The following is a 25,978-nucleotide window of genomic DNA, read 5'->3' on the forward strand; positions in this document are numbered from 1 at the left end:
TACCCCTCTGTTTCTACTCCCCTCCCTTTCCCTCTTCCTGTTCTCTCCCTCCCTCTCTCCCATCCTTCTCCTGCTCTCTTTTCTCCTCTCTTCTCCTCTCTCCCATTTCCCCTCTCTCTCCCACTCCCTCTCCCCATCTCTGACTCCTTGTTACTTCTCCCTCCCCTCCCTCTCTTCTTCTTCCTCTCTCCTCCTTCTTTCTCCCTATATCTGTCATCCCTTATTCCTTCTCTTAACTTCCTCCCTCTCTCCCCCTCTCTTCCTCTCCCTCTTTCTCCCCATCTCTATCTTTGCCCCTTACTTCTCTCCCTTCTTCCCTCTCCTCCTTTTTTCTTTTCCCCCACTTCTCTTCCTTTTTCTTCTCTTCCCTCTTGCCCTCCTTCCTCCTAAGTCATGACCTAATGAAATAATTTAGGGAACAAAATATCTTGGTGATGGGGACTGATTTTGGTTTTCTTCTGATGGGTACCAAGCTAGCCTTGATTAGTTTCTCCCTGTGCAGAAAGCTTTACCCTCTGCAAACAGCATGACTCAGACTAGCTTTGGATGAATCTACTCCTGGGTAGAGTGTTTTTTTTTTCCTAGTGTCTTAATCATCATCTCCCAGCTTCCATGGCTTCCTTTAAGTCTCAGGCTAATATCTTTTCTGGAACTCCCCCTTCATGCTAGAGTCTTCCTCTCAGATTACCTCCAGTTTATCCAAAAATATATATTTTTGTACATATTCTCTGCCTATTGTCTCCTGCATTAGAGCGTAAGCTCCTTGAAGCCAAGGGCCATTTTTGCCTTTCTTGGTATCCCCAGAATTTAGTAGTGTTTGCCACATAGGCAAGTCCTCTTAATAAATGCTTGTTGACTTGACTTCAGTGTTAACCTTTTAGCATATGAGTGTTTTCTCCTCTGATTAGGAATGAGCTGAATTCCATTACAAATGATCAATTACACAAACAGGTAGAAAGAAGAAGGAATCCAGTCCTCCAAACAATCATGTTCAAACAATCATGTTCAAGCAAATGAATAAAACAAAATGCGACATCTGACCCACACCCAAAAGTGCCAATATAGCCACCAGATAGCCCCTTGATGGGAACTGCAAATGAATTGACTTATTCAGGGTTCCACTGCTAGTAGGTTAGAGATGGAACTTCAGTCCAGATCTCTTAACATCAAGTCCAGTACTCTTTCTTTCTTTTTTTTTTAAACCCTTATCTTCTGTCTTGGAGTCAATACTGTGTATTGGCTCCTTGTCGGAAGAGTGGTAAGGGTAGGCAATGGGGGTCAAGTGACTTGCCCAGGGTCACACAGCTGGGAAGTGTTTGAGGTCAGATTTGAACCTAGGACCTACCATCTCTAGGCCTGGCTCTCAATCCACTGAGCTACCCAGCTGCCCCCTCCAGTACTCTTTCTGATGAATCAAACTGTAGAGGATAAAGTGGCAAAACAGCTATCATATCTTACTCTATTTCTTCCTTTTATCAGGGAACAAAATAAACAACTCATTTCCATTGGGCATGGTAGCTCTCCTCTCATCAGACTTTCCTGTGAGGCAGGTAGTACATTTTCCAAGGGAATAAACATCCTCAGAGGTGGAAGTGACTTGACCAAGGTGATACAGCCAGTTAGAACAAGTTCTTGTTTGCAGAACTCCTGACTCCAAGTCCAGCAAACTTTTACAAATACCTTATAAGTCAATTATCTTTTTCTAGGATATTTTCCATCTTGCACCAAAGATATATTACTGTGCCATGAAGGACTGGACCCTAGCTATTGGTCTCTAGGTCCAAGTGAAAATCACATATTAAAACAGGGTTTCTTCACCTGTTTGGTATCATGGCTCCCTTTGCAATTAGTCTGGTGAAGCCTTTCAGTCTCTGTAATATAGGATTAATAACTTCTCAGAATAAACTTTTTAAATGCATAAAATAAAGTACACAGCATTACACAAAAAACCAATGATATAGAAATGCGATTACTGAAATTGAAACTTAAAAGTTCATAGACTCTAGGTTTAGGACCCCCTGTTTTAAATGGTACTTAATGAACATTGTGTGGTTGTATAGCTAAAACTGGTACTTAGAGGTTCTGTTCTTATTTAGATTTGGGGGTTGTGGTATTAAATATATGATTAAAAGTCTCATGCTATGAGTGATATTAGTAAAGCATCAATCCTAATGGACCATTTGTTTTTCTCTTACTAGTTTTAAATTACTTCATACATTAATCTGTGGAAAATAAATCTAGGAGTCTCTCCAGCCAACAGCTGATGTGTGAGATTTGAGGGTAGGATGATATAAGATACATTCTGAGATTAATATTAAGGCCATGCTAGAAGGAAGAAATCAGATTTCAGATGTCTTGATTTTCCAAAGTTCAGTGGCAAGAGTTAAGTGGCCCTCTCAAAGGCTAAGGAAGTCAGAGTAGGTAAGCTGATGAAAATACTGGTTGGAGCTAGATGCCAGATCCACATCTTTAATCTCAGTAGCAGAAAATCACTCTGTGAGATAATTTTGTTGTAGTGTTTTTTTTTTAAACAATCTGAAGTTATTGGGAGCAAAATTTTGCCAAAGAAGATAGGAATCAGGTTAATGAATCTTATTTTTCAGCCAAAGTGAAGATGACTATAAAGCAATGAGACTTTCTTACAATTTCTCTGGGAAGATAATTCCCAGGGAGGATCCAGGTGTGTTTTGATTGAACCTTGTAATGGATCTACTATAAAAGGAATACTCTTTATTTGGATATATAAGTTCTGGTAGGACTTATAACTATGGACAGTTTGGGTAAAGTTGTAGAGTGAAGTGTCAAATACAGCCCATAACACTCCCAAGTGTTGACTGAACCAGATTAAAATGTAATTAGGAAATATTTCTTAAATAAAAATAAAAAATAAATAAAAATAGAACATAGATAATGTTAACATGGCATTTCTCAGTTAGTATGTAGCTTTCAGACCCTGATATATGGTTTAGTGGACACTATTTCTACTTGAGTTTGACACCACTGTAGTAGAGAACTATATTTTTGCTCAACATAAAGAAAAATATCCTAGCAAGTGGGATTGGCCAAGAGTAGAATAAATCCCCCTGTAAAGGAGTCATTTTACTATCACTATAGATTGCTACATAGAAGTTGGACAAGCTCATTGGGGAAAATGTAAAGAGATTTTTTTAGGTGCTTCTGAGGTCCAGTTAAGTCCTTTTACATCTGTAATTTGCACAAGGTCATTCACTATACTTGGGACTAGTAACTATTGCTTCTGACTTGGTTGTTTTTTCAAAGTATACCAATTCTCATAATGAATTTGTCCTTCTAGTATGCTACCTCAATTCTTTGGATGTGTAAAGGTCAACTTTACCATCCCTCGAGGTCTTTAAGCAGAGACTGGATATCTATTTTGGGGGATATCATAGAGACAATTTTTGTTTGGGAATAAATTGCAATAGATGATGCCATCTGAGGGTCTACTTCTGAGATTTGGTGATTCTAAGTGGAGGAAGGTTGGAGATTCAATTCAACTCACTAACCTTTATTAAGCACCTAGTGACATAAGTCCCAAGCTAAAAAAACAGAAATGAAGATGGCCTTGCTCTCACGAAGCTTACATTCTACTTGTGTGACAACATGTACACAGAAAAAGAAGAAAACTGGGTCTATAGAGTCTAAAAGAGATTATCTAGAAGGTGGAGATGACCAGCAGTTTAAATTACTGCAGAAATGTCAAGAGGGATGAGATCTGTGAAAAAGCCATTGGAATTAGCAATTAAGAAATCAAATCAAGCTTGTGAAGGAAGCATTATTAAGTCAAATAATGGGTCTGGAACCTTGACTATAAGGGGCTAAGAAGTGTATGGAACATTTAAGAAGTGAAGGCAACCAATATCATTAAAAACATTTTTTTAGGAATTTAATTATGAAATGGAGAAAAGATATAACTTTAGGAAATAATAAGGTCAATGAGAGAGAGAGAGAAAATGATCATATAAGCAAATCCTGAGGTGGGATCAAGAAATGGAGAGATTGAAGTTGGTAAAGGAATATAACCATACATTTGTGACTAATTTAATATTAGATGAAGACATGTTTAGTATATTGGATGCTAGAATCAAGATACAAAAAGACATTAGTTTTAAATGTAAAAGCCCTCTCTTGGCTACAAAAAATTAACTTCAGGAACTATAAGATGAATGGAAGCGTGACTAAATAATAGATCTTATGAAAAAGATCTAGGACTTTTAGTGAACCAGAATCTCAATATATACCTCCTCAGTGTTATTGGGAAATCAAAAAATTTTCAGGTTGTATTTGGCTACATTAACAGAAACATAGTGTCATAAACAAAGAAAATTATACTCTTACTATCTTCTGCCCTGTTTTTTAGACACAGTATGTCTTATGTTCTATTCAGGTTCTCATCTTTTAGGAAAGACAGTAATGAGCTGGGTCCATAGTGAGTTCAGATAAGGACAACCAAGGTATAATCAATAAACTGTTTTAAATTCATGCCACAGAATCACAGAATAGCAGATATGGAAGACCTCAAAAGGCATCTATTTTGACTCGTACCTGGACAAGAATTTTCTCTACTAAATACATAGCAGGTGGTCAACTAGCCTTCATTTGAAGATATCAGTGAGGGGGAACTCACTCCCATCCTAGGCAATCCAGTGAAATTTTGGACATCTCAAATTATTAAGACATTTTTTTAGATCATGCCTAAATGTGCTTCTTTGCACCCTCCATTCGTTGCTTCTAGTTTTCTTTCTAGACCAAAGCAGAACATGCCTATTCTATCTTCTTTTTGACATGCTTTCAGATCCCTTGAAAACAACCTTCATGCCCATCCCCATCCTCCAGACTAAACATCCTAACTAAACTAAACATCATCTCAAGCCTTTCCAGATGAAGGAACTATTGCCCAAAGAAAGGAAGTGACTCCCCAAAGGTCACACAGGCAATAAGCATCTGAACTTAAAATCAAACACTTCTCACTTTGAATCTATTGCTGTTTCCAATGTTCTACCTGAAGAAATCCCTAAACTATCCACTGATAAGGTGGAATCAGTAATTTAATGAACAATTTTTACCTCCCTGCCTCAGCCCTCTACAATCTACATGGATGAAGCTCAGTGTTGTTTGGTTGTTTCAGTTTTATCTGACTCCTTGTGACCCCATTTGGGGTTTTCTTGTCAAAGGAACTGGAGTGGTTTGCCATTTCCTTCTCCAGCTCATTTTACAGATGAGGAAACTGAAGCAAACAAGAGTAAGTGGTTTGTTAAAGTTACATAGCTAGTAAGTGTCTAGGACCAGATTTGATTTGAACTTGGGTCTTCCTGATTCCAGGCTTGGCTTTCTGTCTACTATACTACTTAATTGCCCCAGTCCCTCAGGTGTATTCCATAACTCTATAATGAAGCACAAGAACAATTTCATATTTATAGACTCCAAAGACAAAACCAAACTATTGTCGTGTTTCAGAGTGCTAACTTTTCTTGTGATGGATGGGAAGAAAATGATTACTAAGATAGAGATGACACGTCATACTCTCATTTGGGAAGGAAGACTAGGAAAAATTGATGCTCATACAGTCTTATTAATCATTTCCTGCCTGGTAAAGGCTCAGTAGTCCATGATCACGTGGACTGTTCACCTGAGCCTTTAATGACTGGCCACTCTCAAGACTCCTAGGGAAAAGAAATCCTCAGTCAGAGTTAGACAGAGATAGATCTAGAAGGGAATGTAGAGAGGAAATGGAAGGTCTGTGGTATATTTAGGACAATAGTCTTTACTTTTTATGTGTTATGAGGCCCTCTTGCAATCTGTAATGCCCATGGACCCTTCTCAGAATAATATTTAAAAAAAAATTAATATCTTATTTTTCCCAATTACACGTAAAAACCATTTTTAACATTCATTTAAAAATTTTTTGAACTCCAAATTCTCTCCTTCCCAATGTCTACAAGCAATCTGATATAGATTTTACATGTGTAATCATGTAAAACACTTTTCAGTATTAGTCATTTTGTGCAAGAGATCTTGAACAAAAGAAAGGAAAGAAGAAAGAAAGTGAAATATAGTATATTTTGGTCTGCATTAAAACACCATCAGTTCTTTCTCTGGAGGCGGAGAGCATTTTCATTTTGAGTCTTTGGGATTGTCTTGTATTGCTGAGAATAGTTAGGCCCAGAATAATGTTTTTAAATGACTATAATAAAATACAGTGCATTACAAAGGAAAACCATTATATTGAAATAATTTCAAATGCCATTCAAAATATTTTTAAAAATTGAGTTCACAGACTCAAAATCAGGATGGAATAATGATTGATTAACAAAGATAGTAGATTATTAGCCCCCAAACCTGGGTCCAAGTCCCAGCTTCCTTTGAAAAATAACTTCTCTATGCCTCAATTTCCTTATCTCTAAGTTAAAATAATATTTGTTCTACTGGTCTCATGGTTGTTTTAAGGAAAGTATTACATAATAATAAGAATTACTATTGATGAAAGATTCTGCTCCATGTGTCTTCAGTGTAATAGGCAGTTCAGGTGGGAAAATCTCAGAGGAGCTTATGGGCCATTTTGTGTGCCTCCTCCCATGAAGCCAGCTCAGAATGGCTAATTTAGAGGACTTACACAACAAATATTTTCATGGAATTTATTGAGGCTCATTTTCCTTATCCCTTATTTAAAGAAAAGCTCTCATGGCTTAATTGTAATACTAACAGTTTCTATTTCTGAAATATTTTACAGTTTGCAAAATGCATTCCTTACAGCTGTCATATGAGGTGTTTAAGTTCAAGTATTGTTATTTCTATTTTATGTATGTGTGACTAAGGCTTGGAGAGGAAAGCTTGCAACCAACCATGCTACCTTGGACAAGTCCCATCCCCTTCCCCTTTTTAAAAAAAGTAAAATTTATTTACAGGTGTCCCAGACCCTCCTCCTCTTCCCCACATCATTGAAGGCCCATTCTCTTCTTTAGCCTTAGATTAATTTTCTATAAAATTTGGGGTTTGCACTATATACCCATAGGGTTCATTCCTGCTCTAAATTCTGTGAGCCATGGCTATTAAGTGTAAACACAGAGACTTTAAACTGAGGCTCACCCACTACACCAGAAGACCTCTTATTGTCACAGTATCTTGCCCACAGAGCTGATATAATCGGAAAGGGCATTTTCACCATTAGGTTTTTGCAGCTACGGTGGTGTCTCCTTAGATTCTCTTTTCTCCAGGGATAGCCATGACTCGTTCTGGCTTCTTGACATTTTCCAAGGAACAGAACTGTCTGTTTGATTAGAAGCAAGAAAGAGACAGTCTTAATAGAAATGTATTAGGCATGTAGCCTCAAATTAGTTTTATCCTTATGTGTGTGTTCTCATCCAGAAAAGACATTGGAGTTGAAAAATTAAAACTGAGGCACAAGAAAAAATTTGTTTGAAGGTTCAGAAGATAAAAACTGGCACTAGTAATGGGAGTGTTACATACATCAAAGGACATTATATTTTGAGGTGGAAGTAGGCATTGGTCTGACATAGTTCAGTATTTCTTCAAGGAACCTTCCCATCCTGGAAAAAAATAGGAATCATCAGGTTCTTTTTTTTTATCTATGCCATCTAATATTACCACCTGAATAAGGGTAGCCTTGTCCTTCTTTATTTAACGCTGAGGCCATTAGTAGGAAGATGTCTATACACAGGGATAGGGATGCTCACTGGCACTTTGTGAGGAGCAGTGAAGGCATCAGGGAAGCTACTTCTGATCATATCTATGAGACTAAACACAGGCAATGTAATTTAGACAGTGCCATGGATCCATCAGAAGACAGAACTCATTGGAAAAGACCTTGGTGGTTGGGAAGGATTAAGACAAAAAGAGAAGGGGATGGCAGAGGAGGAAATGGCTAAAGAGGGTCATGGCAGCAACAAACATGAATTTGGACAGACTGGGAGACAGTGGAAGGTAGAAGAGTCCAGCATGCTTTTCTGTCCATGGGATCCCAAAGAGTCAGGCACAATTGAATGACTGCACAACAGCAGCAACAAAAGGACTCATCAGCGCTGTTGATTGGTGAGACTAGCCACTATGATTCTGTGGAAAATGTGGGAAATCATTAGTGTCTAATATTTGGTTTCATGGCTTCAGCCCCTGGGAGTATTGGTTAACCCTTTGTATAAATTGTATAACTTCCTGTAAGTTTTTTCTATGGGATTAGAGCAATAGCGAGTGAACTTGGTGTATGTGTTCCCCCACCCACTATTCATTTTGTCTGCTTGTTGTGGCTTTCAGGAGGGGACTGGTTAAAGTCTCCAAGTTGATTATAATTACCTTGAAAGCTGTCTGTGATGATAGAGTGCAACCAGAATGGACTTAGTAATGCATACCTGACTCATCTCTCCTGAGGCGTTTCCCTCTCTGTCAGGATACATTGAGATGATGCAGTAGTGCCCAACAGTCCAATTTAAATTATATTTTCTGAGACAGACACCAATCTGGTCTTTATCATTTAAAGTTATCACATGGCTTCTTTCCTCACTTTGAATATATGGACTACCTTGGGTCCCTCCACAGCTATCTAGAACATTCAGTCCATTAATTCTTTTACTGTCATATTTTATCTCATGTTTCTTGGCTTTTGGTTGCGATTGTACACCCATATTGTGCTTCAAAGGGACCAGTGGTTTCATTCATCCCTTTTTTTTGGTCTCAGAATCCCTTTACACTTAAAAATTCTTGAGGACTCTCAGAAAGCTTTTGTTTATATAAGTTATATATATATATATATATGNAATAGTCTTTACTTTTTATGTGTTATGAGGCCCTCTTGCAATCTGTAATGCCCATGGACCCTTCTCAGAATAATATTTAAAAAAAAATTAATATCTTATTTTTCCCAATTACACGTAAAAACCATTTTTAACATTCATTTAAAAATTTTTTGAACTCCAAATTCTCTCCTTCCCAATGTCTACAAGCAATCTGATATAGATTTTACATGTGTAATCATGTAAAACACTTTTCAGTATTAGTCATTTTGTGCAAGAGATCTTGAACAAAAGAAAGGAAAGAAGAAAGAAAGTGAAATATAGTATATTTTGGTCTGCATTAAAACACCATCAGTTCTTTCTCTGGAGGCGGAGAGCATTTTCATTTTGAGTCTTTGGGATTGTCTTGTATTGCTGAGAATAGTTAGGCCCAGAATAATGTTTTTAAATGACTATAATAAAATACAGTGCATTACAAAGGAAAACCATTATATTGAAATAATTTCAAATGCCATTCAAAATATTTTTAAAAATTGAGTTCACAGACTCAAAATCAGGATGGAATAATGATTGATTAACAAAGATAGTAGATTATTAGCCCCCAAACCTGGGTCCAAGTCCCAGCTTCCTTTGAAAAATAACTTCTCTATGCCTCAATTTCCTTATCTCTAAGTTAAAATAATATTTGTTCTACTGGTCTCATGGTTGTTTTAAGGAAAGTATTACATAATAATAAGAATTACTATTGATGAAAGATTCTGCTCCATGTGTCTTCAGTGTAATAGGCAGTTCAGGTGGGAAAATCTCAGAGGAGCTTATGGGCCATTTTGTGTGCCTCCTCCCATGAAGCCAGCTCAGAATGGCTAATTTAGAGGACTTACACAACAAATATTTTCATGGAATTTATTGAGGCTCATTTTCCTTATCCCTTATTTAAAGAAAAGCTCTCATGGCTTAATTGTAATACTAACAGTTTCTATTTCTGAAATATTTTACAGTTTGCAAAATGCATTCCTTACAGCTGTCATATGAGGTGTTTAAGTTCAAGTATTGTTATTTCTATTTTATGTATGTGTGACTAAGGCTTGGAGAGGAAAGCTTGCAACCAACCATGCTACCTTGGACAAGTCCCATCCCCTTCCCCTTTTTAAAAAAAGTAAAATTTATTTACAGGTGTCCCAGACCCTCCTCCTCTTCCCCACATCATTGAAGGCCCATTCTCTTCTTTAGCCTTAGATTAATTTTCTATAAAATTTGGGGTTTGCACTATATACCCATAGGGTTCATTCCTGCTCTAAATTCTGTGAGCCATGGCTATTAAGTGTAAACACAGAGACTTTAAACTGAGGCTCACCCACTACACCAGAAGACCTCTTATTGTCACAGTATCTTGCCCACAGAGCTGATATAATCGGAAAGGGCATTTTCACCATTAGGTTTTTGCAGCTACGGTGGTGTCTCCTTAGATTCTCTTTTCTCCAGGGATAGCCATGACTCGTTCTGGCTTCTTGACATTTTCCAAGGAACAGAACTGTCTGTTTGATTAGAAGCAAGAAAGAGACAGTCTTAATAGAAATGTATTAGGCATGTAGCCTCAAATTAGTTTTATCCTTATGTGTGTGTTCTCATCCAGAAAAGACATTGGAGTTGAAAAATTAAAACTGAGGCACAAGAAAAAATTTGTTTGAAGGTTCAGAAGATAAAAACTGGCACTAGTAATGGGAGTGTTACATACATCAAAGGACATTATATTTTGAGGTGGAAGTAGGCATTGGTCTGACATAGTTCAGTATTTCTTCAAGGAACCTTCCCATCCTGGAAAAAAATAGGAATCATCAGGTTCTTTTTTTTTATCTATGCCATCTAATATTACCACCTGAATAAGGGTAGCCTTGTCCTTCTTTATTTAACGCTGAGGCCATTAGTAGGAAGATGTCTATACACAGGGATAGGGATGCTCACTGGCACTTTGTGAGGAGCAGTGAAGGCATCAGGGAAGCTACTTCTGATCATATCTATGAGACTAAACACAGGCAATGTAATTTAGACAGTGCCATGGATCCATCAGAAGACAGAACTCATTGGAAAAGACCTTGGTGGTTGGGAAGGATTAAGACAAAAAGAGAAGGGGATGGCAGAGGAGGAAATGGCTAAAGAGGGTCATGGCAGCAACAAACATGAATTTGGACAGACTGGGAGACAGTGGAAGGTAGAAGAGTCCAGCATGCTTTTCTGTCCATGGGATCCCAAAGAGTCAGGCACAATTGAATGACTGCACAACAGCAGCAACAAAAGGACTCATCAGCGCTGTTGATTGGTGAGACTAGCCACTATGATTCTGTGGAAAATGTGGGAAATCATTAGTGTCTAATATTTGGTTTCATGGCTTCAGCCCCTGGGAGTATTGGTTAACCCTTTGTATAAATTGTATAACTTCCTGTAAGTTTTTTCTATGGGATTAGAGCAATAGCGAGTGAACTTGGTGTATGTGTTCCCCCACCCACTATTCATTTTGTCTGCTTGTTGTGGCTTTCAGGAGGGGACTGGTTAAAGTCTCCAAGTTGATTATAATTACCTTGAAAGCTGTCTGTGATGATAGAGTGCAACCAGAATGGACTTAGTAATGCATACCTGACTCATCTCTCCTGAGGCGTTTCCCTCTCTGTCAGGATACATTGAGATGATGCAGTAGTGCCCAACAGTCCAATTTAAATTATATTTTCTGAGACAGACACCAATCTGGTCTTTATCATTTAAAGTTATCACATGGCTTCTTTCCTCACTTTGAATATATGGACTACCTTGGGTCCCTCCACAGCTATCTAGAACATTCAGTCCATTAATTCTTTTACTGTCATATTTTATCTCATGTTTCTTGGCTTTTGGTTGCGATTGTACACCCATATTGTGCTTCAAAGGGACCAGTGGTTTCATTCATCCCTTTTTTTTGGTCTCAGAATCCCTTTACACTTAAAAATTCTTGAGGACTCTCAGAAAGCTTTTGTTTATATAAGTTATATATATATATATATGTATACATATATATATATCATACAGCTATCTTCTGTATTAGAGATGTAAATATCTGAGTTTTGTTAGAAAAATAGTTTTTAGCTTCCAGATCTTCAAGGATTCTTCAGACCACACTTTGAGAACTGATGGTCTAAAAAATTTCTTAACAGAGCTGAAGACACCTTAGAATATATAATGCCAAAACTGAAAGGGGCATTAGAACATAGAATATCAGAGCTAGAAAACAAATTAGAACATAGAATGTTAGAACTGGGATGGACCTTAGAACAAAATGTTCATGCTGGATAGCTTACAATATAGAATGGCAGAGCTGGGATTCCAACCACCTTATTTTTTATAGATGAGGAAACCGAAGGAGGGAAATGACTTACCTCAGGTCACATAGGTAGTCTTTGACAAAAATTTTTTTTTTAAATCAGAAACTCTTTTCCCAGATAGTACATTCATGGATCTTTAATTCAAAGGTGTCAAACATGTGGCCCACAAATGCAAGAACCAGATTAAAATGTAATTGGCAAATATTTAACAAGATAAATAAAAATATAGTAGAATATAACGTTAATATGATTTTCTAAGTTGTTATGTAGCCCAAAGAAATCCTTATGTCTGGTTTAATGACCCCTGTTTCTGTTTGAGTTTGACACCACTGCTCAAACTATTATTTATCTTATTTCTTATTAACATCTAACTGCTATTGATTGCTGAATGGATCCTTTGCAGAATTGTGACCGTGAATTTGATTTATATTTTGAAGACTTGTCCTTACCTCCTTTGACAATGTTGTTGGTCCTACTTTTATAATGCTCAGATCATTCTATAGCCTACCTAAGGAGATAGTCTTACTGCCTCTCTTTGTCTCTGGGTCTTTGTGTCTATGTCTCCCCACCACCCCAGTGTTGTTTGTTTGAGGTACAAAAGTAATCATTTCATCTATTTTTACTTCCCAATTCAATCAGCTAATCAGGCAGAGTTCTTTTATAATTTAATTCTCTTTATTCTTGACGTGAAGTCAATTCTAGTACTCCCTTCCTGGGGCTTGGGAAAACCTCTTATTATGATGCTCCTAGCCCTAAAATTAAAGTGTGATGTTAAACTCACACCAATGGCAGGCTGGTGGAAAGACCTCCCCAGAACTAGGAGGCAGGAGACCTTGGCTTTAGTTCTATCTCTATAGTTCATTTGACTGCCTGGAGCAGGTTACTTTTTCTCTCCTGGCTTCTGCTTCCTTGTCTGTAAAATGAAAGAGGCAAGTCTGATGACCCCAATAACCTCTTTTGGCTTTGAGAAAGTGCCATGTTCTTTATATTTTAAGGTTCCTGCCAGCTCTGACATTCTTTTACTTCTATGACATTTGTCAGTCACTTTATGTCTGTCCTCAAATGGTCTAGAAGTAAGTGATATCTATATCTTCCCCTCCATTTGGGTTCCCTAAGAAGGACATTGTCCGCAAAGCAGAGCGTAGACAAACAAGGCACATTTATTTGCACCTGTTCCAGCTAGGGTAGAGGTACAGACATCTTAGAATGGATTCCTCTGATACCCCACCAGAGAGTCAGAGAAGAGCCTTGAGCACCAATACCCTTATTGTACAGAATAGGAAACTGAAGCCAAGGGTTGAAATGATTTTTCTAAGTCACATACTAAATAACAAAGCCAAGTCTCAAACCCAAGTCTCTTGTCTTCCAGGCCCATAGATTACTCTTTCCACTACATTATGTGCATACTTTTTTTCTGCATCCTCTTTCTGCCAGGAGATCAGATGATACAGAAGTGGGAATGGGAAAAAGGAATAGGTGCTGTCATTCCCATGGACATTTTCCCCCTATACTACATCAGGAGAGGGGGCTGATTGGTTATACTTACTCAGGCAGATTTAGGAACATCAGGGACCATTAGGTAGAGATCTGATACATGGTGGTAGGTGGTCGATGTGATATCTGCCTTGATCTGGAGGCTGCTGGAGGCTGCTGGGAAATTATCTCAGCAATCAGTTACTTGTTATGACAGTGTTGGCAGACTTTGGAGAAGCAGAGAGGCATGGTATGGTCACTGAACTGTGTGAGTGGGTCCCTTTCTTGAAGGACACCAAGCAGCCTAACACACCTTTTATCTTTGCCCCTCCTTTTATTTTGTTCTATTGATATAAGCCCGTACTCTCTTTTAGTAGAAAGAGCACTAGATTTAGACCCAGAAGATTTGTCTTTGTCACTGACTCACTGGGTGACTTTGGACAAGTCCTTATCCCTCTTGGAGTCTGTTTTCTCGTCTCTAAAATGGATGTATTACTTCAAAAGAAAGCATGGACTGTGCTTTTGAAACAAGATAATGCTATGGAAACATCAACTTTGGTTATTATCATTTAGAGTATGTTATATTCGAACTCTGAGGATTGTTAGTCTCACCTTGATTGACAAGGGAGACAGTTGGAGACATCAGACTGTTCCTGGATGCCATGAGGACTGGAGCAAAGGTAGTTGGCCTGAGGATATAAATATTCCTAACAGTCATCTGGGAGGGGTCTTTGAGCTTTGAGCTTTGACCATTGATCTTTGATCAGTGATCTGTGGGTCTCTGACCATGGGTCATTGGTTCTCTCTGAACCTCCCTAGATCTTTAGGCATTTGAATCATCATTAGATATTTAGGTATCTGGGCCCGGGTGGTAACTGGGAGGAGGGAAGGTGAGGAAGCAGAGGGAAGTGAAGGGTGGTTACTTCCTAAAGGCTGTGCAGGCTGACATCACAAACTGTTAACAAGGAAGTTGAGAGAAATCACAATATCTGTTCCAACTAAGCAGATTGCTTTCTCTGGTTTGGCAGTGGCCAAGCTGAACCAGAGGAGGGGAAACCACTAGCTCCTGCTTACTGAAACAATAGCCTACAGTCCTGAGGGATTATTCATCATAGCTATTAGTGTGATAGGGTCTCCTATCCCCAATCTGTTCCTGATTATTCCTTTCCCTATTTAAGATCAATAGATAAAGTTTTATTAAGTACCTACCTGAGTGATCATTACATCACAACCTTTGGAGAGGGAGCAACGCAGTCAGATGAACAACTTAATCCAAGGCTAATAGAGCCCAATATTAATAATTAATCCAACCCCAGGTGGGACCTGAAAGGGTTACCCATCCACCAGACCACAAGGGTCCTACCTGGGCACTGTTATTTAGAAAGGGACTTATACCATCAAGCAAAGGTGACTGAATTGGTGTTCCCTCAATCACCAACTACCTAGGGGAATACAAAGACACAGCTTCCCTAACCAATATACCCTAGAAGCATAGTAGTAGTATCAAAGAGTCCCTATTTTTCTTTATAACAAGTGGAATGAATAACCATAGCAGGGGGTAAAACATCAATATGGCTTCAGTGATTCTAGAAGTTGATCGAATTTATTCATTCATTAAATAAGCATTCCTATTGTCAGCAGAGCCTGGCATCTCTTATCATCTGCTTTTTAATTAGAAGTAGTTTTTAAAACCTGGAAGGTCTAGATGAGCTAGTCAATGCTAACAGCAGCAGGCCCTTCTGTTTGGTGTGTTTAAGGAAGGCTCAAAAGAGAAGGACCCATGACCTAGCTGAAAACATCCAAGGAAGCTGGAGGGAAGGAGGGACATCAAAGCAAGAAACCCATAAACACCCACAATGGTTATGTGAATGAGGTAGACCTTCAAATTCTGATTGGGAAGGAGAGGGAGGCTATTTTACCAGCACTTTCTTCAGGCTCTGGCACGAAGAGAATGTCTACAATGGTCCTGTGAGAAGACTATTGGTACTTTTAGGGCTTGGTGCTTCATGGAAATTTAGGAAACTGGGATTGAAGCAACTTGGGTATATTATAGGAGTTCTCAGTAGATTTAATTGATTTTCTACCATTGAGGTCACAGCTAGGGAGACACCATCAGCTAGAATTCCAAGTAAAACAGAGCAGGGAGTGAATATCAGGCAAGGGGAAGGGGCATGGCTGAAACCTAGAATGCTTGCTGGACTGAAAGATGTGGCCAGAGAGTTTCCTAGACTATAAATCCCCTGCAATAAATGGCCCTATATGACTGTGCTTTGAGAATGTTTGTGTCTGCATTTGTAGTCTTTCTGTCTCTTCCTTCCCTATCAGGTTTTGCTGTGGTCAGTGTGTCTGCCTCAAACAGATTCTGTCTCTTTTAATCTAGTATAGGCTAGAAAACAATATAATTCAGCTCTTTCAGATTGTATTTAACATAAGTTACAATAAAGTGATGGCTTGAAGGGAGTGTATTTTGAGCAGCATGGGTAGACATGGGAGTAGCCATGATGTCTGCTCTGACCCCGTTTCCCGTTCTCCGTCCCGCTGGCTGTGCTCTGCCTAGATGAGGCTGCTGAATACGTGCTGTCTGGATGAGTGATGAATTCCTGTACACATTTCAGGAGAACACTTTAAAGGTTCCTTTTAGTCAAATTCTGTCACATTGACTTGCTTTTCTCTTATTTACTCTTCACAGTGGTTTAAACTTTATTGATCTGATGGTGAGGCAAGGGAATATTGACAACCCGCCCAAGACACCCTTGGTACCTGGATTTGAGTGCTCTGGGATTGTGGAAGCCCTTGGAGACAATGTGAAAGGCTATGAGGTAACAGCATGGTTGGGGGTTTCAAGAGCCTGAATTATGTGGAGTCTGATGAGGGGGAGGGAGGTGATATCAAAGGGACATGGAAGAAAAAATGCTCAACATGTCATAGAATCAAAGGTTTTGAGACTGGAAGGAAACGTAGAGATCATGTAGATTAAGGCTTCTTAACCTTGTTTATGTCATGGACCCCTTTGGGAGTCTGGGAAAGCTGAATGCTATTGTGGGTTGTCATCTACTTTCATAATTGAAGGAAATGCCAAATTTCATTCAGAGATTAGTGAAAATAAACATTAATTTCTTTCAAGTACACGTTCCCAGATTTCCCCTTCTCCCCTACCTCCAGAAATCTATCCCTATACTGCTGGTGGATCTTCAGATTAAGAACCTCTGAGCTAGACCAATTTCATATATAAATAAAATGAAGGCTCCAGGGGTGAAGTGATGAATTACCTAGGGAGTTAGTTGTAAAATCAGGAATCAAAATTAGATCACCTGATGTGATATTCAGGGTTATTCCCACTCACTGTACATGGAGAGGCAGTGTGATAGAATGCAAAGAGCACTGAAGTTAGAAGAAACCCAAGTTCAAATCTTACTTCTGATATTTAGCATCCATATGACCATGACTGCCATTTTAACTTTTGTGTTTCTGTTTGCTCATTTATAAAATGGGCATAAAACTTGTAAGATGTACCTCAGAGAATTGTCACGGAGATGGACATAAGCACTTTGCAACCTTAAAATTATGCATATCTATATAGGCATATATGTGCATATATGCATAGCATATATATGTGTATATCAGCTATTGCCATATAGACACTTAAAAAACAATTTAAATACATTATTGGGACTGTGAACTCTGAGCTGGTTTCCTGTCCTGGCTCTGTCTTTACCTTTACATATGACTCGAGGCAAGTCACTTTCCCTCCCAGCACCTCAGTTTCTCCTCCTACAAAATAATAATAATAATAATAATAATAATAATAATAATAATAACTGACATTTATATAGCACTTTAAGGTCTGCAAACAGTTTATATACATGATTCTGGACAACTTGTGATCCCCCAAATTTGAATCCTGCCTCCAGTATTTGTAGGCTGTGTGACCTGTCTCAGTCAGCTCTCATGGAGACGGGGCCCAGTTAATCCATTCAGCTTTAGGACTCTGCCTTGGAGGTGAATTGTCCTTATTAATAAGTGAATGAAAAAATATCCCTAATCCACTGTGTCTAGCTGTCTCCATACTATATTTCACTCTCCAACTAGCCATCTACCAAGACAACTAAGCCTACCACAAGAAAGAACATCTTTCCAGTCCTATTCCCCCAACCCCATCACTGATTTCCAGCTTTTCCTCTGAGAACAATAATCAGATTGGTGCTACCATTGCTACTAGAAAGGGTGTGACAAACTACTACTCTGGGGTGACATTCACATTAGACCAAAACTCTTTCCTGGCTGCTCTTCCCCTGTATGTGTTGTTAGGCAAATCACCGGACCACTCTGGGCTTTGGTTTTTCCAACTACAGAGTGAGAGGATTGGGCTAGATGATTTCTAAGGACCCTTCCAATTCAAAATCTGGTTGTCTTATCTATAAAATGTAAATATTAATAGTTTCATTATTACTGTGGTAAAGAAAGTGTCAGCTGCCCTAGAATTATGACTGTTAATAGTTGTCATTATCATGCAGTAGGGGAGCCATGGTCAGCTCTGTGCCTGTTGTAGCCATCTCACCCTGCATTTCTCCCTACAGATCGGGGACCGTGTCATGGCGTTTGTGAATTACAATGCATGGGCAGAGGTTGTTTGTACGCCAGTCGAGTTTGTCTACAGGATCCCAGATGACATGAATTTCCCTGAGGCTGCTGCCTTCCCCATGAACTTTGTAACTGCCTACATGATGCTCTTCGAGGTTGCCAACCTGCGGGAAGGAATGTCGGTGCTAGTGCACTCTGCAGGAGGTGGTGTGGTAAGTAGCTTTGTCATCTGGGGTCAGGAAGGCATGAGCCAGGGGAAAGTAGACCTGTTAGGGCAATCTTGGGATGCGTGTGCCCTTTAAATCAAGGGCTCTAATAAGAGAGCTCAGAGGTGGTCTTTGTGGGTGTGAGGGATTTGAGAAAGGGTTTCCTTCTGACTTATTTTGGAGCTGATCTCTTCATGTGAGGAGTCTCAATCTTTTTGGATATATGGACATTTCAGAGATGGGCTTTGTGGGTATTAGACATTTTAGAGATGATGTCTCTGACTGTAAGGGGAGCTTTTGGTTTAGGGTCTCAGTAATGAGTTCTATGAGACTTTGGAAGTGGTCATTCTATGTTTGAGTCTCTTAGAATATATCTGAGTGCCTCAGAGGTAGTCTTTCTGGATATTAATTGTCTCAGATTGTTTCTAGATATATAGGATCTCAGAGATGGTCTTTTAGCTTTGAGGTTCAGAGGTTATCTCTGGTCTCAGATAATATCTGAATGAATGTAGGAGTCTCAGAAATGGTCTCTGGGTTTCGGTCTGAATGATGATCTTTCTGAGATTGGATCTTAGAGGTATTTTTCTGCATTTGATTCTCAGAGAGTTAACATATTATTAACAATGATATATATATATACATATTTATATATATATATAAAACAAATAATATTTTTAAAAGGAGAAAAATTCTGCAAAACTGATCAATTAATTGAGAGTCTGGAAATACTCACGGACCTTCCATTTCTATAAAGGAGTAAAGTGAATATAAGATATATTACTTCTTTGGAGTAGTGCTAGTTCTTTGTAATTTTGAAATATTCTCTTTTGATTGTCTTTGGTTTTCTTTCCATATACTTTGTGGTAGTTTTTGTTTTTATTCTTTTCTTGTCTCTTCTTACTTCGTTTTCCATCAGTTCATGTAAATCTTTCCAAGATTCTCTGTATTCACCATATTTATATTTCTTTTAGCACAGCAATATTCCATTACAGTCATGTACCACAATTTGCTTAGCCATCCCTCAATCTGGAAGCAACTACTTTGTCTAAGTTCTTTGCTGTCACAAAAAATGGTGCTATAAATGTTTTGGTATATATGAGGACTTTCTCTTTTTTATTGATCCTCTAGCAGTGAAATCTCTTGGCTCAAAGTACATGGATATTTTAGTCATCTCATTTGAATAATTCCAAATTGCTTTCCAAAATATTTGCACTTATTCTAGTGTCATTGCCTCCAAAATTAAGTCCCAACTCTATTAAAAATGACTTATTTTACCACACCCAAGCCACTTCCTTTTCTTAGAACAGGGCTTCAGTTTCCTCCTAGGTAAAATACTAATAGTAGTACTTATATAAAAGTGTTTTGTAAATGTTAAAGTACTCTTAAAATATGCATTATAGTTATTGTTGTTTCAGGTGAAGCATTTAGAGCATCAGCTTAGAGCTCATCTCTGTTTTCTGACTTGGGGAGGGATGGGTTAGTATTAAGTAGCTGTTGAGAAAGAAAAATGGTTGTCCTGAACAAAGTCATTTCCTAATAATATCATTAATAGAGTATAACTAAAACCCCAGAAAAGCCACAAAATCCTAAGGTAATGCTTTTAAGTCATTACCCAGTTATAACCTTATTCCTGGAATTAAGTGCCCCTTGTAATTCCATTTCACCAATCAATTAACATCCTATCTTTATTTGAGGTATTTTCAATTCCTTTCTCCAGTCTATAAACTGCACAAACTCATAAAATTATATACTTAACCTCATTAAGACAGAGGGTACTTAATGAAGTTGAAGGAGAGTTTAGATACGTGTTGGCAAAGCTGTGGTACAGGTGCCAGGTGGCACAGAGATGGCTGCTCCGTTCCCCCTCTTCCCAGTGCCCAAGGACATTTTTTGCATGCCCTGCCCCTCTGTTCAGCCTCCCAGTGTGAGCACTTCCTCCCTCCACTGTCTGGGGTGATGCAGGGGGCTCACAGGCAGCTTGGAGTTGCATTTTGGACACACATTCTCAAAAAGGTTCACCAAAAGAACACAATACTTAGTATTGGTTCCAAGACAGAAGAGCAGTAAAGGCTATGCAATTGGGGTTAAGTGACTTGTCCAGGGTCATACATCTAGGAAGTGCCTGAGACCAGATACGAACCCAGGACTTTCCCATCTGTAGGTCTGTCTAACTATCAACTAAGCCACCTAGCTTCCCGTCGATCCACTTTTTAACCACTTTATCACTTCCTCTAGAAGCCACGTATTCATTCATATTTTCAAATGTGTTTAAAAATTATAAACAAATTGCTGGATTTAAAATTTTTTATCCTAAAAACATCATATTGTGCTATTTAATAAAAATAAATTTGATTTATTAATAACAGATAGCATGTATATGATACTTTAAAGTTTATAAAATATTTTACATCTTCTCTTTTAATCCTCATAACAGCCTTGTGAGGTAGGTGCTATTGTTATCCTTATTTTACAAGTGAGGAAAATGGGGCTAAGAGAAGTTAAGTGACTTGCCCAGGGTCACAGGAAAGATTTGACCAAAGGTCCTCCTGTTGCCTCTATTTAAATGACTTTAAAAGTTCTTGGATTATTGTGTCATGGCTATTAAGTCTTCCCTATTACCAAAACACTAATATATTCTCTTTCAAAACTAGAACATCATACTCAGGCAATGTTTTTATAAATACTTTAACTACCCTGCAAAATTAGAATCTTTTGATTTTGGCATTAGTGAGTCTTGATAGATTAAATTAAAGAACTCCCAAATTTATAGAATTCTCCTTGAAAACAGGGTTTATTTGTTTTTTGATTTTGCTTTGTTTCTTCCTTGAAACTCCTCTTCTGTTTTCAAGAGAGATCTCATTCTAATAATGTGATGACATGAAGAGTAGAGATGCATCTTCCATCTTCTCTAGGCCAGAATTCAACATGCACTTTGTGTGTCCGTACCATTCATGAAGTCATTTGCTTCTATTTGCCCAGTTCTGATTTTTTTAAACCCTTACCTTCCATCTTGGAATCAATACTATGTATTGGTTCCAAGGCAGAAGAGTGATAAGGGCTAGGCAACTGAGGTTAAGTGACTTGCCCAAGGTCACAAAGCTAGGAAGTGTCTGAGGCCAGACTCGAACCCAGGACCTCCCATCTCCGGGTCTGACTCTCAATCCACTGAGCCACTTAGTGGCTCTTACCCCACCCCCATTCTAATTTTTAAAGTGATTTTCTTCCATGACCTTTTGATCCTCCTTTTCCATTTGGTCCATTCTACTTTTTATGGAACTCTTTTCTTCACTGGATTTTTTTTACCTCTTTTTCCAGCAGGTCAGTTTTGTTTTTAGGAAACTCTTTTTTGTGGATTTTTGTACCTCTTATTTCCACTTGACCAATTTTGCTTTTTAAGCTGTTATTTTCTTTTTCCCATTTTTCTTCCACCTTTCTTATTTTATTTTTGAATTCCTTTTTGAGCTCTTCCAGTACCTGAGATCAATTTCCATTTTTCTTTGAAGTTTTGCATGTGGCTACTTTGTCACTGTCCTCTGCTGAATCTGTGTCTTGCTTTTTGCCGCCATAAAATTTTTTTATGCTTAGGTATCTCTTTTGCTGTTTGATCATTTTCCCAGCCTTTTTTTTTTTTTTTTTTTTTTTTTTTTTGCTTTTTTGCTTATGGACTGGGAATTCTGAAAACGGGTTTGATATTCTCTGTTGGTGGCTTGTAGGACTTAGAGCACTGTGTGTTATTTTCCCCTGGGGCTAGGGACTTCACCTCGGGCTTGAAGCTATAGAATTTGGGGCCTCTCTGCTGCCTTGTGCCAGGCCTTGGGACTTTAAGGGGTAGGTATTGGGTGTTCTGCTATTGGTTTAGGCAGGGTCCTGGGATCCCAAAGTTGGCCTGTGCCCAGGCTAAGAACCTGGTGCAATAGGCCGGGGGGTGGTCAACTAAACTTCTCTGTGTTGTGTGTCCATACCACTGGCAGAAACCCAAAATACCTCTAGACTTCCAGAGCTGCCTAAAATGAGATCCTTAGACTTTTGTTCTTGTTTGCAGCATTCTGTGGCTTATTCCTATGGAGAGCAGCCCTGACAAACTTCCCATTAATTATACCTATTCCTTTCAGTGGGAGTTCTTGAACAGCCTTCAGTTGATTTATGATGTACTTCTTTGCTGCCTTTTCTCATGATTTGTCAAACCTTCTGTACAGATGCCTTGGAGAGGCAACTAGCACATTCCTCCCAGGCCCTTAATACAGATGAAGATTGTTCCAGAATCCAATTGCTAGCAAGGTTCTATCAAATTAAATCTAATTACATCCCTCTTTTTTTTCTTTCAGCTAGTCTGAATGTTTCTCTTCCAGACTAGGAAGTTTAACTAGGAATGTTTTGTCTAGAGAAGAAGAGATTTAAAGGGCATATGATAAATATTAATATGTGAAGGGCTATCATGGTGCAAGAGAGATTAATATTTTTTTCTGAACTCCACAGGGCCAAATTAGAGAGGAGATGTTGTAGAGAAACAAACTTTGTCTTCTCATAAGGGAAAGCTTCCTAGCAATTAGAACTATCCAAAAGTGGAATGGCTTGCCCTAGAAGGTAGTGGTTTCCCTGTCCCTAGAGATCTATAAGCTTAATGATCACTTTTGGGGGAAGCTTTGTTTTCTGAGGTCCTGTCTAGTTCTTGGACTCTTTAATTCATGGATTCTCTATCCAATTCTACCAACACTTAATGAGCCACTATCTAGCATAAAGCATTGTTCTAGATCCTAAAGATACAAAGACCAAAAGGAAGCAGACTCTATTCTCCAGAAGTTTACATTCTATGGGGAGATTACAAATACAATAATAAGTTTGTCTGAGGTAATTTGAAGAGGCAGAGATCTCTAGCCAGTGAGAGGATCAGGGAAGGCTTTACTAGGAAATGGTGCCTGAGCTGAACTTTGAAGGAAGAAATCAGGAAGGAGGAGTTGAAGAGGAAGTATCTTTCAGAAAGGAGAGGATAGTTTGTGCCTGTAAATTGGAGTGGACAGGATAAGAATGCTGAGTTTGAGAAGTAGCCAATAGTGCAACATGGATGGAAAACATGGAGCATGTTTAACTTGAAATCACCTAGACCCCAGGTCTTTTTCACATGAATAGTCAATAAATAATGTCTTCCTTTGTGCATTTGGGCATACCAGACTGGTCCCAGAAAACTATTCCTGATAAGTAGTCTTGTGCCTTATGAGAAGTAGTCTGCTTTATTAGGGACACCATATAAAAATCCTTCCATTTTTATAAAGTCACAGAATTGGGAAGTGTTAGAGAGCCTCCCAGTGCCCCCAGGCACTTGTCTTGGTAGATGGCTAGTTGGAGTGTGAAATATGGTCTGGAGACAGCTAGACACAATGGATTTGGGGTATTTTTTCATTCACTTATTAACAAGGACAATTCACCTCCCAAGGCAGAAGCATCATATAGAAATGGATAATTTTGATTACATTAAATTTAAAACATACAAACAAAAAACTGGTGAGAAAATTTAGCAAATGTCTGACAAAGATTTCATTTCTGAAATATATAGAGACCTACCTCAAATTTATAAGGATACAAAGCATTCCTCACTTGGTAAATGCCAATTCTCAAAGGAAGAAATTAAAATTATCTAGTCATAGGAAAAAATGCTCCAAATCACTATTGATTAAAGAAAAATGCAAATTAAAACAACTCTGAGATACTACTTCATATGTATCAGATTGGCTAATATGATCAAAAAGGGAAATGCTAACCGCTGGAGGGGATATGGGAAAACTGGAATAATGTTACACTGCTAGTGGAACTGTGAACTGATAAAACCATTCTAGAGAGCAATGTGGTTCTAGAGAACCATGCCCAATGGGCTATAAAGCTGTGCATAGTTTTTGACCCAGTAATACCACTTACAAGGCCTATATCCCAAAGAGATCAGAGATGGGGGAAAAACACCTATCTGTAGCCAAATATTTTTAGCTGCTCTTTTTATAGTGGCAAAGAATTGGAAACTGAGGGAACATCCATCATTTGGAGAATGGCTGAACAAATTGTGGTATATGGAATATATTTTGTAATGGAATACTATTGTGCCATATGAATTGACAAACAGGATGAATTCAGAAAAGGCTGCAAAGACTTATATGAAGGAATACAAAGTGAAGTGAGCAGAACTAGGAGAACAGTATATGCAGTAACAGAAATATTGTGCATTGGTCAACAGTGAAGGACTAAACTATTATCAATGTAAGGTACCAAGATAATCCCAAGAGACTCATGATGATAAAGCCTAGCCACAGTGGAAGAAGGAACTGTTGGAGTCTGCAGATCAAAGCATGCCATTTTTTTCTCTTTATTTCCTTCATGAGTTTATTATATATGTGATATTTTTATTCTTCTAGGACATGAGGACTATGGAATTAGGTATTGCCCTGATATAATCCATGTTTACTGTCTTGGGGATGGGGGAGGGGAGGAAGGAGAGAATCTGAATAACAAAATGTTAGATAACAATTTTTAAAAATTGTTTCTACATGTAACTGAAAAATTTTTAATTTAAATTTTAAAAAGTTAAATTTAAATTAAAAAAGAGCAGCAGCACCTAGGCTTGTTCTGGTAGGACATCAATTCTCTCTTAGATCCCAACTGAAAGAAAAGATTCCAGGCAGGGTTGTATCTTTGCCCTCCTCGATCCTGCATACAAAGGTGACCATCATGTTATGGGAGTTGTATATAAGAAATCTGGGAGAAGTTTTAAGTACCAACAAGCTGCTAGCAGGCGCTTCATCTCCCAGCAGGGTGTTCAGCGCCAAAGATCTTTGGAATGAAAGCAGGACATGTATTTAGATGAATGATACTTAATTATTCAATTCTATTCATTATGTATGTTGCCTTTACCACTGTAGTTCAAACCACTTAGAATTGAAAGTCCACGGAAATGTTCCCTGGGATTATTAAAGAATGTGTCTGCTTGTGGGATGCTTCATCATCAGATTGCTGCCCAGTGAATTAACTATATAAAAATTCACTTCAACTATCACCTCTTCCTGGAGACCTTTCTTGGCTCTTCTTAACTGCTAGTGCCATCTAGTTTAAGTAGGGTTGTGCTTATAAATGTTTTACAATCAGCTTTCTGAAGGAAAAGAATCTATTCAAGACACACATTTAAGTTTAATCTGCCTGATTAACATTTTCTTTATGACTTTATTGTCAGTCTACGTAAACATTTATTACTGTACAATTGTTTTAGTTGTGATCAACTCTTTGTGACCTCATCTGGGCTTTTCTTGGCAAGATACTATAATGGTTTGGCATTTCCTTCTGCAGCTCATTTTACAGATGAAGAAACTGAGGCAGACAGGATTAGGTGACGTGCCCAAGATCACATAGCTAGCAAGTATCCAAGACAGGATTTAAATTCAGGTCTTCCTGACTCTAGACCCAGTACTCTTTCCACTGTGTAACCTAGTGCCCCTATTTATTAATCACCTTCTGTGTGCCAGGTACTGTGCTAATTGCTGGACATGCAGAACAGGCCAAAAAACAGTCCTTGCTCTCAGAGAGCTCAGTTTAAAGAGGAAGATGGTGTATAAACAATTATACGCAAGCA

General features: G+C 38.4%; 1 protein-coding gene across 1 annotated transcript in view; it reads left to right on the forward strand.

Annotated features, from left to right (window-relative positions):
• The window catches only part of VAT1L (vesicle amine transport 1 like), a 149,077-nt gene that overhangs the window by 5,943 nt on the left and 117,156 nt on the right, over window positions 1–25,978 (forward strand). The window contains exons 2-3 of the mRNA XM_044660617.1: window positions 16,275–16,404; window positions 18,163–18,378. Coding sequence (XP_044516552.1) covers window positions 16,275–16,404; window positions 18,163–18,378 — 346 coding nt within the window. The remainder of the gene's footprint in view (window positions 1–16,274; window positions 16,405–18,162; window positions 18,379–25,978) is intronic.

The sequence above is a fragment of the Gracilinanus agilis genome, chromosome 2 (genome assembly GCF_016433145.1).
Source record: "Gracilinanus agilis isolate LMUSP501 chromosome 2, AgileGrace, whole genome shotgun sequence".
NCBI classification, from domain to species: Eukaryota; Metazoa; Chordata; class Mammalia; order Didelphimorphia; family Didelphidae; genus Gracilinanus; species Gracilinanus agilis.